The sequence below is a fragment of the Suricata suricatta genome, chromosome 9, assembly GCF_006229205.1.
Source record: "Suricata suricatta isolate VVHF042 chromosome 9, meerkat_22Aug2017_6uvM2_HiC, whole genome shotgun sequence".
NCBI lineage: Eukaryota > Metazoa > Chordata > Mammalia > Carnivora > Herpestidae > Suricata > Suricata suricatta.
The window spans coordinates 23,900,386-23,915,439 of NC_043708.1; the positions used below are offsets into that span (position 1 = coordinate 23,900,386).

The following is a 15,054-nucleotide window of genomic DNA, read 5'->3' on the forward strand; positions in this document are numbered from 1 at the left end:
AAAGGCAAATCTACAGACACAAAAAGATTTGTGGTTCAGGGACTGAGGAGGGTGGCGAGCAAGTCGGGAGTAACTGCTTAATGGATACAGGATTTCCTTTCGTTGGGAGGACAACACTGCAAATGTACTGAATTGTTCACTTCCAAATGGCTATTACGTGAATTTCACCTCAATTTCTTTTAATTTAAGAAGTAGATTAGAGGGTGCCTGGCTGGCTCAGGCTACAAAGCATAAGACTCTTGATCATGAGGTCAAGTCCCACATTGGGTATAGAGATTACTTTATAAAAAGTGCATTAGAGATATGAATAGTTTTGATTTCTGGTCTCAGTTTTGCCATTGCTATAAAATAGAGTTCTGAATATCACTTATTCTTTCCCCAGCTTTACTGAGGTATATTTAACATAAAAGTTGTATATATTCAAGGTGTACATCATGATGATTGATATCTATTGTGAAATAATTACCACATCTGGTTAATTAACACATCTGTCATCTCATATAGTTAATCTTTTGTGTGTGTGTGTGGTGAGAACATTTAAACTCTTAGCAAATTTCAAGTACATAATCTAGTATAATTAACTATAGTCCCTATGGTATACATTAGATCCCCAGAATTTACTCATCTTATTCTTCAGTATTCTTTGTATTCTTCTTTTGAATACAACACGAAGAGGTTTGAAAAACAACTCCTTGTATAGTGCTAGGATCTGTATGATATTCCAGTCTGGGAAAAATCTAGAAGTCCAGAACCTTCTGCTAGGAAAAGGAGGTTCCCATACTGCCCTGGTGTAGTGCTTCTAGAAATAGCAAAAAGAATTCCTGTCTTCATGAGGCAACTCCAGAAAACCTCTGAGCGGGGCTGGCCCCTTTAAGGCTCAGAGACTGAAGTAATCTGGTAGCTAAGGAGTCATAATGACAACTTTCTTAGGTGATTCTCCCTAGAAATGTGGTTCGTACTCTCCAAGACCAGAAGCACCTAGGAGTAAAGCCACCTCCTCCTCAGTTTGGTTGGTGAGAGATCTATATAAATGGGCTTACACATCTCTGGCTTCATTTTCTAAAATCTAGAAGTCCTTGGCCTAGACAAGAGACCATGTTAAATTTGGCCCTTTCCTATTCTTTGGGGAACACAGAGTTGAGTGAAAGGGAAGAATTCCTTTGAGGTGGGGTGTACATGTTCAGTCCTATTTCTAAAATCTTGGAGCGAATGGAAGGGAGAACGTCCTAGACCACATGCACCTTTGAAACCCACTGCTAAAGTAAACGCATCTGCTGAAAAATGTGCCTGTAGTCTGTGTGGACGAACATCACTGGATTTTTGTTCAGGTTTATCACAAATCCAGGTATTTCTGATCCACAGGCAGTCCGAGCTTGGGAATCCTCCAGGACTCACACTTCAAGTACAGATCTGGGAGGAGAGATGTGTTGAAGCTGCCACCACAAGAGCTTGTGACTAGGGCACACACTCTCCTGCACAAGCTCCCTTGTCTTCTAAAGGAAGGAGCTAAAAGGGAGGGTATCTATCACTGCAGGAGATGGTGGCTTGGAAATGGACTTGCTAGAGAACCTTGAGTCCCTGCAGTTTGAGTATGGGATTCAAGAGGAAGACCGCAGCTGGCTGTATTTGCAGGGCCGTTCTCGAGGGCTGATGATCAAGGCCTGCGCCCATGCAACCTTCTTCTGCAAGCTACTCTATAATTTGAGGTAAGCTAGGTCTCCGAGCTAGGTAGATGGAGACGAATCCCACTGCAGAGAATCCAAATGACTTAAACTTTTTATATTGGAGGATAGCTTTTTATACTGGAGGCAGAGGAAGTGTCTTCCTATATTTTCCAACCCATAGTCAATCACTCCTGGTTTGAAAGCACCAGGAAAGGCACACCAGAATCGCTTGGCCGTGGTTACATAATGAAGCATGGTGTGTGATTTCCTTTCAGTGGGTGGATTGATTAAATGATCATTTCATTCATTCACCCATTCATCGACTCACTGAGACCACCAACTTGGCTTCTACAGCTAACAATAACTAGCTATTCTCTGGCTATTGGTCAAAAATTTAGGGGCTAAGCTAATAGTGGAATTCTCCCTAACAGGAAAACCACCTGAAACTTTGCGGCCCCTCTTGGCCAGGTGACTTACATGAATACAGTATTCCAGGAATACTCTCAGTGTAGTCCTGACCTCTCATGTCTTTGTACAATGTGGCTCCAGATGCTTAAACAGGAAGCGTGTGAGAGCAAGGTACTGAAGACCAGACTCCTGGATTCTATAACTTTAGGTTACTCCTGGAACACTGGTAACTCCCCTGCCACCAGACTACTTTTCTTTGAAATTAGATCAACTCCTGGATGGTGGGACCAGATCTGAATTGAACATGTTACACATACAGCAGGTACTCAAAGAAGCAGGCTGCTTAATGAGTTTGCTGATTGGCTGACTGATAAGAAATCATAAACCTTCTGGTTGCATTCCAGATGAGTGGTGAGAAATCAAAATATGAAACTTCTGGGAGGCATTTTATATTTGGGAGGATTGGAAACAGAGGAAGTGCTTTCCTTTCAACCTAGAGAGAAACCTTAAATAAAATGTGGCTTATGATGTTTACATGGAAACTCCAGAGCTTAAGGCCAATTTTTATAGAAATATAGAACAAATTTAAGCTTGTGTAACAACAGGAAACAATGCCTTATATGTTCAGAGGTCAGGCTTTGTTCACCTTGGGCCAAGGAGACACATCCGGAACCAGTAAGTGAGTGTCTGGAAAGAGTGGCCTCATATCCTTGATCCTCAGTTTCTTAGGTCTATTTTCCCTTATACACCAATTACTTTTATAAATCTGGTTATCCAGATCTATGCAAAAGCAAAATAGCAAACTAGAAAGAGTAGGCGTAGGATGGGAAAAGGTATGCTTATCATGATGTCCGTGAAAATTGACAGCTGTCTGCACAGGAAACAGTGAAGGCATTGGCCCACAGGGTTCCAGGATGATGTATAAACAGTTGGCTGTTCACAATGATAGTCCTGAGTCAAACAGTTCAATATTCAGACCTTGTGTTTAAGAAGGCAGGGGAATGCACAATGCATGTAACAACAACAACAACAAAAAGAAACATGTTCATTTAAAAATGTTTTAAGCAAATTTTGGTTCCTTGAAGGGGTATGCTTTACTTTCTGGAAAATTCACTCAGGAGGAATATTTCATTCCCTAGTGATACTGGACAAGTGGCACGTGATTGGAATCCTTATCTCTGGAGTACTAAAGGTGTCTCCAGGCTGCCATATGAGGACATTAAAGCAGAGAACACCAGAGGTTAAGAGCTATGGGGTGTGCGTGTATTTGTTTACGTGTCTGTGTGTTCATTCTCCAGAGAATCATTACGTGAGAAGCACACTTCCAGGGGTCTCTTGACTGGATTGCTTGATGACACTTCTGATGATGATGATGAGTTAAAGGTGGGCATCATTGGAGGTGGGCACCTGGGGAAGCAGCTGGCTCGTGTACTGCTTCAGCTTGTCCCCATCCCTGCTGAGAACCTGCGGATCTCCACTCGGAGGCCAGAAGCTCTGGGTGAGGAACAGTGTGTGGTAGCTCTTTAGGTGATGATGAGGCCATTTTGAAGAGGTTCCCTCCATGCAGTATACTGAGTTCTCTGCTTGCTAGCCCTGAGGAAGGCTAGAAAGATCGTGTGTGTGTGTGTGTGTGTGTGTGTGTGTGTGTGTGTGTGTGTGTTTTAAAGTTTTTATTTTTAAGTAATTTCTACACCCAATGTGGGGATTGAACCCACAGTCCTGAGATCAAGAGTCTCAGGCTACACCAACTGACCCACCCAGGGGCTTGTAGACAGATATGTGTGGTTTTGTTTAATGGGTCATACGAGTACTATTTATTTTTTTTAATGAATATAATTTGTTGTCAAATTGGCTTACATACAACACCCAGTACTCATCCCAACAAGTGCCCTCCTTAATGCCCATCACCCATTTTCCCTCTCCCCCACCCCCATCAACCCTCAATTTGTTCTCTGTATTTAATAGTCTCACGTGGTTAGCCTCCCTCCCTATATGTTTGTATCTATTTTTTTTTCCTTCTTCCCATGGTCTTCTCTTCAATTTCTCAAGATCCACATATAAATGAAAACATATATCTGTCCTTCTCTGATTATTATTTCACTCAGCATAATACCTTCCAGTTCCATCTACATTGCTGCAAATGGCATGATTTCATTCTTTCTCATTGCCAAGTAGTAGTCCATTGAATATATAAACCACATCTTCTTTATCCATTCATCAGTCGATGGACATTTAGGCTCTTTCCATAATTTGGCTATTGTTGAAAGTGCTGCTATGAACATTGGGGTACATGAGCCCCTATGCATCAGCACTCCTGTATCCCCTGGGTAAATTCCTAGTAGTGCTATTACTGGGTCATAAGGTAGCTCTAGTTTTAATTTTTTGAGGAACCTCCACATTGTTTTCCAGAGCAGCTCCACCAGTTTGCATTCCCACCAAGAGTGCAAGAGGGTTCCTGTTTCTCCACATCCTCACCAGCATCTGTAGTTTCCTGGCTTATTCATTTTAACACTCTGACCGGTGTGAGGTGGTATCTCAGTGTGGCTTTGATTTGTATTTCTCTGATGAGTGATGTTGAGCATCTTTTGATGTCTGTTGGCCATCTGGATGTCTTCTTTGGAAAAGTATCTTTTCATGTCTTCTGTCCGTTTCTTTACTGGGTTATTTGTTTTTGGGTGTTGAGTTTGGTAAGTTCTTTATAGATTTGGGGTATTAGCCCTTTGTCTGATATGTCATTTGCAAATATCTTCTCCCATTCCATTGGTTGCCTTTCAGTTTTGTTGATTGTTTCCTTTGCAGTGCAGAAGCTTTTTAGAAAGATGGGTTTTTTAAAATTATTTTTTTTATTTATTTTTGAGAGACAGAGAGACAGCGCGAGCAGGGGAGGATGAGAGAGAGAGAGAGAGAGAGAGAGAGAGAGAGAGAGAGAGAGAATCTGAAGCAGGCTCCAGGCTCTGAGCTAGCTGTCAGCACAGAACCCGACACGGGGCTCGAACCCACGAACCGTGAGATCATGACCTGAGCCAAAGCTGGATGCTTAAGCCACCTAGGTACCCCCAAGAAAGATGGGTTTTTAACTTGTTCCTTAAAACAACTTTTTCTCATACTCCTGTTTCTCTTCAGATCAAATAAATCTTTTTGCTTTTTACTGAAGAAAAAAAAGGAAAACTTTCTTCTCCCTGTAAATGTTTTATATCCATCTCTCTTTCCACTGTGCCCTTGGTGATAAAATAGCTTTCTGAGTCTTTGATACAGAGTTTTCTAAAGAGAGTTCAAATCTTCTCATTGGACCAGTTAGAGTCCAGTGGGTATTGACCAGTTCCAAGCATTTGGCCTTGTATTTTTAAAAATAACAATTACTAAAAATTAAAAAAAATGTTTTATAATGATTTTACTTACTAGTCTATGATGATAGAAAGCAGAAAAGTGGTTGCTTCTGGGGAGACTGACTGAGGAGGGGCTCAAAGGAACTTTCTGGGAAGATGAAAATGTTCTGTATCTTGAGAAAGGTAGGAATTACATGGGTGTATGCATTTGTCAAAAATGATCAGACTAAATCAGATCTGTGTGTGCTCCATATATGTTATGCTTCAATAATAAAAGTATTAAATAATTTTATATATATTATAAAAATTTAGAATATTTCTGTATAAGGAAGTAATAACTATCTGTAATCCTCTGACCAGGGTTACCATTTCCTTCCTATATTTCTCTGACTATATCATGTTATATCAGTAATTGGTACTGTACAAAGTTGTTTGTATTCTACATTATTCACTTAATGCATCATGAGGATATTCTATTAACATTCTTCAAAATAATTTTAAGCTTATCTAGTATCACAGAATATGGCTGTATGATAATTTATGTAACTGTGTCTTATTTGGTTGGATTTCCTTGCACTTAATTTAAAAAATAAAATTACTAGGTCAGAGAATAAGTACATCTTTATTAAGATATAATTTGTATATAACAAGTTGCACATTTTCAAAGTGTACAATTTGATGTTTTGACACATGTGTACACCTGTGAAACCATCAACACAATCAAGGTAATGAACTTATCCATCACTCCCAAAACTTTCCTTGTAATTTCTCTCTCTATTTCCTTGCAGCTCCCCATGAAACTATTAATCTGAGTTCTGTCACCACCAATTAGTTTGCATTTTCTAGAATTTTATATAAATGGAATCTTAGTTTGTGCTTTTATATTCTGACCTCTTTTATTCTGCCTAATTATTTTGATATATACCCACATTGTTTCACATATTGATATTCTTTTTATTTCTGAGTTGTACTTCATGGCATGAGTATTCCATAGACTATCTGTTCAGCTGTTGGTGGTGGATATCCAGGTTGTTTCCTGGTTTTGGCTCTTGTACATAAGGCTACTATGGACATTTGTGTAAAGATATTAGTGTGGACACATGCTTCAACTTTTCATAGTAAATACCTGGGAGTGGACTGGCAGGATCCTATGGTACGTTTTTTGATTTTTTAAAGAAAATTCGAATATAGTTTTTCAAATTGACTTCAAAAACGGGATGTACAGGGGCACCTGGGTAGCTCAGTTGGTTGCACATCTGACTTTGGCTCAGGTCATGAGCTCATTCACGGGTTCAAGCTCCACATTGGGCTCTGTGCTGACAGCTCAGAGGCCGGAACATGCTTCGGATTCTGTGTCTCCCTCTCTGCCCCTCCCCTGCTCACGCTCTGTCTCTCTCTCAAAATAAATAAATGTTAAAAATTTTTAAAAAAGAGATGTACATTTTCACCAGAATTGTGTAGGAATCCCCATTTCACTATACTCTTGTCAGTTCTGGGAATCCTTTTCTTTTTCTATTTTTGCAATCATCATTTTAATATGCCTTTAAGATTTTTCTTATTTAATATATTCTCCATTGGTCACTAGAAGAACTGAATATTTTTATAGGTTTATTGCTATTTCATGTTTTTTGAGTCCTTTTTGTTTAGCTTTTCTGTTGGAGTGCCTATATTTTTCTTATTAATTTACAAACATCCTTTCTGTATTAAAGAAAGTTGAAAAAAATCTTAACACCCAAGACAAATCTCTTAAATCTCATCAATAGTACTAGTATATATTTCAATAAAGTACATATATTCTTTGGAAAGCACTATATTTTTTAATAATAGACTAGTTTTTAAAAGTTTATTTATTTATATTTACGAGAGAGCAAGCATGAACAGGGGAGGTGCAGAGAGAGAGAGAGAGAGAGAGAATCCCAAGCAGGCTCCACACGGCCAGTGCAGAGCTTGACATGGGGCTCAACCCCATGAACCATGAGCCAAAATCAAGAGTCGATGGTCAAATGACTGAGCCACCCAGGCGTCCCTGAAGTTGCAGTTTTAGAATATCACTGATGTTGTATAAGGAAGCAGGAATTCAAAATGCTTAGCATCGGATTCTGTACACTTTTGAGAACAAAACATGAAAGAAGAATGGCTGTGTGTATGTGGGTGTTTTTTTTTTTTAATTTTAGAGCACGAGTGGAGGAAAGGCAGAGGGGTGGAGAGAGAGTATCTCCTAGACTCGAGGCTTAATCTCATGACCCTGGGATCATGACCTGAGCTGAAATCAATTGAGGGAGCCACCCAGGTGCCCCTGTGCATATTTGAAACCTTTTCTCTTTGTCTTGTCCATCTTCCAGGTTTACAAGTGCCCAGATAACATCAGCATCACATGTATCATGTACTCTCGTTAGTTAAAATAAAAACTTACTTCCTCAATATCTGTAATATTCTGTTTTCCAATAGCTCTTAAAACATCTTACTGGGGCGCCTGGGTGGCTCAGTCGGTTAAGCCTCCGACTTCGGCTCAAGGTCAGATCTCACGTTCGTGGGTTTGAGCCCCGCGTCAGGCTCTGTGCTGACAGCTAGCTCAGAGCCTGGAGCCTGTTTCCGGTTCTGTGTTTCCTTCTCTCTCTGCCCCTCCCCCTCTCATGCTATGTCTCTCTCTGTATCAAAAATAAAATAAAACATTAAAAAAAATTAAAAAAAATATTACCTTATGTGAGTTTACATTTTTACTTTTGAAATCCGCATCAAAAAAGTACAAATAATTAACTATTAGTGACTGCTATGATGAAAACATATGAGCTACCATAGTTCTCTCGACATTCAAAACTACCTTGTCAACAGTAAGGTGCGTGTACTTTACTGACACCATATGTCTTTCCAGGCTCCTCCCGGCCTCTGCCCGATACACTTCCACTCTTAGCCCCTCCCACCTGAGAGCTCGAGCCAGTTAGCTGTGTAACTCTGCGCAAGCTGCATGATTGCTTGAAGCCACTTTCCTCACTTTGTAATATAAGAATAATACCAGTCTGTGCCTCAGAAGGTCCTTGTGAGGATTCCCTTAGGTAATGTATGGAAGGAACTTTGTACACTATCTGGCACGTGGTAAGCCTTCACTAAATTAGAGCAAGAGGGCTTCTTCCAGATTTTTTCTTTCTAAAATACCAACCAACCTGAAAATTTCTAGCATTTGGTCTAAAAGCAAGACAAGGATGAATTGTAATCTCAACTAGGGCTGTGGCCATGCTAGCTGCTTTGGTAATAGAGTTAGGTCATTGCCTGTGTCTTCTAGAAGGTGTGAGGAGGGGATTTCTTTGATTTATGTATCGATACAGGACTTGAAATAATTGTCATCCTCTCCCCATAGCTGATGTTTAGGTCAAACTCATTTGTACTGTGATTTCTTTCATTCTTCCTTTATCCCTCCCAGATGAGTTCCAGAAACTGGGAATCCAGTGTTTTTACCGTAACCCGGTTCTGGCGACCTGGGCTAACGTGATATTCCTCTGCTGCCTGCCATCTCAGCTGCCTACTATCTGCCTGGAAATTCAAACCTGCCTGGAAAAAGGTTGCATTGTGTACAGCTTCGTAGCAGCTGTCCCGATAGCTAGGTATCCTGTTAGGAGAGCATGGAACCGGCAGAGCCCCATCCCCTCATATCTGGCTTCTCCCCCCGCCCCCGCAACCCCAGGCCCCTGCCTCAAGGAGTTGGTCATTCCCAGTAAGAAGGTGGAAACAGCATTACCAGCCAGCCTTTCCAACCGTGTCTTCCCCGCTTCTCCACAAACAGCACTTGTGAGGGAACATTTTCTTTGATGTGCAAGTGTTCAGAGCTGCGTGGCGCACGGCTTCCCACTACTTGAGGCCGACTGTGTTCCCCTTTGCGTTAATGGGAAGGGAAACCTCCAGTCACCAACGTGGAAAATGGTTCGCGGCATGTGTCAAACAGTATTTTTGTGCCCCTGTGGTCTAGCCTGGGGCCTGGGACGAGACAGCATTCGCTCAGTTAGGTAGATGGCTGAAAGAGTCCGGCTAATAAGCAGTGCCCTCAGCGCTGCCTCTGCCCATGTTTGCCTGTGGGCGGTGCCATGCAGGGCAGGATGTTGGGGCTGATGTGATCCAACACAGTGGACCCTGTGGTGGTTTATGTAGTCCTGGCCTTGCACCCCATGTCTTGGGGGGGATTTCCTTTCAGGTTGAAACTCCTGCTGAACCACACCAATATCTTGCGGCCTCAGTATCAGTGTGTTGAAGATTTTGTCAACATCTGGGGGGCCAATAAGGAGATCACAGCTGCCCTCCAAGATCCTGCGACTCTTCAGGCTACCTGCCCCTACAGTCCTGCTGGTAAAAGCTCGCCATGCTTTTGGCATTCTTTTGAAGTGCCTCTCAGCCGGGTGCTATTTTATAATCTCTCTGTGTGTGTGTGTGTGTGTGTGTGTGTGTGTGTGTGTGTGTGTGTGTGTGTGTTGGGTTTGTGTGTAGAGGGAGTATGAGCTGGACACATTCTCAGCTACTTAGTTTTGAATGGGAACAACTTTGGTAGCAAAAAGCAGCCTTCATTAAGGAAAGCAGACAAGTCTGAGTGTTTGGACCTGTTAAGGCTGAACCAGAAACAGCCAGAGGGGAGAGAGCCTATTTGAAACAGGAGGATGTGCTGTCTGGCACTTAATGGCATTTCCCTGCTCTAATCTCACATTTTCCTTTAGTTTCTTTTCCTTATTGGAAAGATCATTCTAGAGATTTCTAGAGATGCCTTTGCCACTATCAATGTCTTCATTAGTTACACCTGTCCTCCTGTGGTGGGGTTAACATGTGATTTGTTATAAAGGGCACAGTCAGGGCTCTCGGCCCGGAAAGAGGAATGTTTGCTTAGCTTGAGGTTCATATGACCAACCTGTCTTGGAAAAAAGGTGGCTATTCATTTTCTGGGGTTTGTCCTTTGTTCCAGGAAAACCCTTTCGGTGGTGCTGACTGGTATCTTCCTTCTCATTGATGTGTAGGGGGAATAATCCTCAATATCAAGTGGTTGGAGGGAGTGTTCTACGCCATCCTAAACTTCTGCACCGCAAAGAACATGCCCCACCTCCAAGCGCTGCAGCGTCTGAACGAACTGCTCCTCTCCGTGCACTCTGAAGACTGTGAGGAGGATGGGGCGTCTTGCCCCAAATTTCAATCGAGTGATTTTGTCAGTCAAATCTATACCCTGATGCTACCTCAGAAAAGGTAAGATATCAGACAGTTGGCTATTCTGATTTTTCCCACACATCTTAGCAAATGCTTTTCCCTCTTCTTTTCCTTTCATGTGATCTTTACAATTTTATAAAAATAATACATTCTTGTAAAAAATCTGACTAGTGGGAAAGTGAAAGCTCTCCTTTGCTTCTCAAATACCATTTCATAGACTTTGCATCCAATGGTTTTTATATTTTTGTCTTTGAATCTATGTATTTACAAACATTTATATTATGGTATTATAATGTGTATACATACCTAGGTCTATACATTTTTGAAACATGGGGTCTATATATGCTGATTTTTCACTTGCTATGTTGTGGATGCCATTCTTTGTCAATAGAATCATGTCTACTCCATTTATAAGCAATGCATAGGGATCCATTGGATATATTTCATTAAATTTGTTCATCTTACTCATTCTTGATGGTAATGTAGTTTCCCCATGCTCCAAATTCTGAATAAGTGCTGCAGCTGAACATTTTTATATGTAGCTTGCACTCGTACCAATATTTCTGTTGGATGAATATCTACAAGAATATTCTAGAAGAATATTTCTAGGCTAGAGGGTATATATATTTTGTTTGATAGGTATTCCCAAATTGCTTATCAAAAACGTGATGCTTAGAGGCGCCTGGGTAGTTCAGTTGGTTAAGTGTCTAACTCGTGATTTTGACTCAGGTCATGATCTCAAGGTTTGTGGGATCGAGCTCCACATTGGGTTTTACACTGACAGCATGGAGCCTGCTTAGGATTCTTTCTCTCCCTCTCTCTCTGCCCCTCCCCTATTTGTGCACCTGCGTGTGCTCACTCTCTCTCTAAACAAACTTTGAAAAATTCTTTTAAAAACATGGTGCTTATTTACATCTCCACCAGTGTGTATGAGTGTGCCATTTCTCTATAGCTTGGTAACTATAAGATCAATCTTTTTAATCTTTGATAATCTAATAGGAGAAAACTGTTGCCCTTGTTACTAGTGACTTCTATGCACTAAATTCATTGGGCAATTTTTAAACCTTGTCTTCTTTGACTATTTAACCTTAAACTCTTGAATCCTTCTTGAAGCAATCTCTTCTCTTGGCTTTCATCATACCCTTAGATTCTCCTCATTTTCTTCCTGTCTTCCTAGCCCCTCCTTTCCAGCTCCTCTTCTGCCTCATCCTAATGTCTAAGAGTTTTCAGGACTCTATCCTAGGCCTTCTTTTCTTGCCATTTTATACTTTGATCTTTTCCAGTTCAGGGACTTAGGTTGCCGTCTTTACACTGACAGTAAATGACTCTGTATCTCTAGCCTAGATGTCAACTGTGTACCCAAGTTAAGTTTGTGGTTACCATCTCCCCCAAACAATGTTCCCAGAAGCATATCTGCTCTGCTGGTGTTTCTTACCTAATTACATGCTCTTTTGCCAAGTTGTTTAAGCCAGAAGCCTGGAAGTAATCCCTGATGGTCTCCCATTTCTTGCACTCTAATTGATCACCAAAGGCCTGTGAAGCACTTTATTTAGTTAAGGGATTTCCCTTCGCCCTTAACCTGGATTCCTTTTTCTCTCTTATGTTGGATCTCTTTTTCTCGGATCCCTTTTCCTCTGGTATGGTTTACTCTTTTTTTTTTTTTAATTTTTTTAAATGTTTTTTATTTATTTTTGAGAGACAGAGACAGCACGACCAGGGGAGGGTCAGAGAGAGAGGGAGACACAGAATCGGAAGCAGGCTCCAGGCTCTGAGCTAGCTGTCAGCACAGAGCCCGATGTGGGGCTCGAACCCACAAACCATGAGATCATGACCCGAGCTGAAGCCGGAAGCTGGACGCTTAACTGACTGAGCCACCCAGGCGCCCCTGGTTTACTCTTTTATAGTGGTGGATCATATCTTTCAGTAGCTTCTTTAGAAAGCAATGTAATATAGAGAGACTGTGTCTGAAAATGTTTTTATTCTAACCTAATATTTTATTGAGAACATAACCAGGTATAGAATTCTAAGTTAGAAGTAATTTTCCCTCAGAGTTTTAAAGGCATTGCTTCATTGTCTTACAGAGTTGCTGTGTGTTAAAAAATTTTTAAATGTTTTTATTTATTTTTTTGAAAGAGAGAGGGAAACAGAATGCAAATGGTAGAGGGGCAGAAAGAGAGGGGGAGACAGAATCCAAAGCAGGCTCCAGGCTCTGAACTGTCAGCACAGAACCTGACCAGGGCCTCAATCCCACGAACTGTGAGATAATGACCATGAACTTAACCAACTGAGTCACGCCAGACAGAGTTGCTGTTCAGAAGTACAATACCATTCTAATTCTTGAATTCATCCTTTTTTGAAATCTCTTTCTTTTCTCTCTGGAAGCTTATAGGATCTTTTGACCTCAGTATCCTGAAATTTTATGATGTGTGCTGAATTTGGGTCTATTTTATTTTATTTTTGATGTAGGTCTATTTTAACTCACTTTGTTGGGCACATGGTGAGCCTTTCCCCTTTCACTCCTTAATTTAAAAAAATTTTTGTGAAATATAACACTTATGCATAAATTCATATATAATGCAGTTTAATGAACTATTGTAAAGGAAAGGCCTATGTAACTGACATCCATAAAAGAAACAGAACATTCAACAGTCCTTTTTAATCTGAATGTCATATTCTCTACTTTTCTCTAGTTATGTCTTTGGTAATTTCCTCCCCTTTCCTGTTTTCTGTCTTCTCTTAAGTCCAATGTTTGACCTCTTGGACAAATTCTGATTTTCTTTATCTTTCCTATGTTTTAATTAAAAAATTTTAAATTGTATTTTAGGAAGGCAGGGGAGAGGGACAGAAGGGGAGAATCTTGAGCAGGCTCCACGCTCAGTGTGGAGCCCAACACAGGGCTCAATCCCACAACTCCAAGATCATGACCTGAGCTGAAATCAAGAGTCAAACTCTTAACTGACTGAGCCACCCAGGCACCCTCATCTTTCATGCTTTTAAAATCTTTGTCTATTTCTGTTTTCTGAGATATTTCAAGTACACTGTTTTTGCTATCATATGTTGAGCATATTTTAATTTTTTGCTATATTTTGGATATTTTCAAAATTTTTAAGTCTCCAAATTCTCCTTTTACACTTGATCTTAGCCAAAAGGCTGAGGAGAAGCGATTCCAAATTCTCCTTTTTAATGTAGCCTCCTGTTGTCATTTCACTATGCAATATAATCTCTTATCCCTTTGAGAATGTAAACGAATTTTCTTCTGTGAGGAGTCTGTACTGATCACTTGTTTTGGTTTCTATCATTGATTTGAGAAGCTTTATTCAAGTACATATATGGAGAACTTTGCTCATATTTAAGGTCCTGGTTACTAAAAAGTTGATTGGAAACTTTGTTTGCTACTGTGGTCATTACTACAGAGTGATTTGATCAGCTATTTCCTTGGGAAACACTGAATATTGGTTTAAGTCTTTGGAACTCAACTGGGGAAAGAAAGCTTTGTATGTGTGTAAGAAGAGGGGTCATCTTCTTACTTGGATCTTGTTACTTTATATCCCTTTTATTCAGCAAATCCTTGCCCAAAAGAGTGCCTATTGTCTCCTTGTCCAGAGACCCCCTATTTTTTTAAAGTCTTATTTGCTTAAGTAATCTCCATAACCAATGTGGGTCTCAAATTCATGAACCCTGAGATCAAGAGTTGCATGCTCCACCAACTGAGCCAGCCAGGTGCTCCCAGAAACCCTCTACTTAACTCTTCTAGAGAATAAATCTTCTGTTGGGGAGGAGGAGGGACAGTCTCCTGAGTGTGCAGCCTTGGGTAGTGTGCTGTGAGGGTCTCTCTCTTTTAACATTTTCAGTCCATCATCCTATTTTTAGTCCCATCTTACCTCCACTTCATGATGTACTGGGTTCCACTACTTCTTGAGTCATTTGTGAGTTCTATGATATAAATGGATTGTGTCTTGGTTTTCCCTGTTGCTGACTTCAGGTTCAGCTCTGTGTTATTTTTTGTCCATATTTTTTCCAGCGTCCAACTTGTTGCTCTTCTGTTCTCTCTCATTATATGTTCTTTGCCTATTTATTTTTATTTTGTTTGCTTTTATTTGTTTCAGAGAAGGCTTTCAGTAGGAGTACGTTATATATATTGGAAATAATTTCCATATTTTTCTTTCTTTTTGGAAACTTTTGCTATTCAGAGATTCTAATTTTTGTAGTCAACTGTCAAATCACTTCTTTATGGCTTCAGGGTTTTAAATCATACTTATAAAGACCATCTTCATCCTAAGATATTCTATATTTTCTTCTAGTATTTTATCTTTTTAATATTTAAGTCTTTAAGCAGTTTTGGATTTTTAATATCTTCTATTCATTTTGGAAAGCCAGTTGTCCTACATTATTTATAGAGTAGCCATTTCTTTCCTACCAATTTGAAATATGATTTTTATTATTTGCTAAACTGCGGGATATTTATGGGTATATTTCTGGAC

General features: G+C 40.3%; 1 protein-coding gene across 3 annotated transcripts in view; it reads left to right on the forward strand.

The window, feature by feature from the left end:
- The first annotated feature begins 968 nt into the window (after positions 1–968).
- The window catches only part of NOXRED1 (NADP dependent oxidoreductase domain containing 1), a 17,871-nt gene continuing 3,785 nt past the window's right edge, over positions 969–15,054 (forward strand). Inside the window, exons 1-6 of one of the 3 annotated variants that reach the window (XM_029952797.1) lie at positions 969–1,013; positions 1,363–1,706; positions 3,371–3,570; positions 8,817–8,997; positions 9,582–9,733; positions 10,390–10,612. In XM_029952797.1, the coding sequence (XP_029808657.1) occupies positions 1,552–1,706; positions 3,371–3,570; positions 8,817–8,997; positions 9,582–9,733; positions 10,390–10,612 (911 nt within the window). In that variant the 5' untranslated portion in view covers positions 969–1,013; positions 1,363–1,551. The remainder of the gene's footprint in view (positions 1,014–1,362; positions 1,707–3,370; positions 3,571–8,816; positions 8,998–9,581; positions 9,734–10,389; positions 10,613–15,054) is intronic. The other 2 variants (XM_029952798.1, XM_029952799.1) reach the window with 2 other exon arrangements.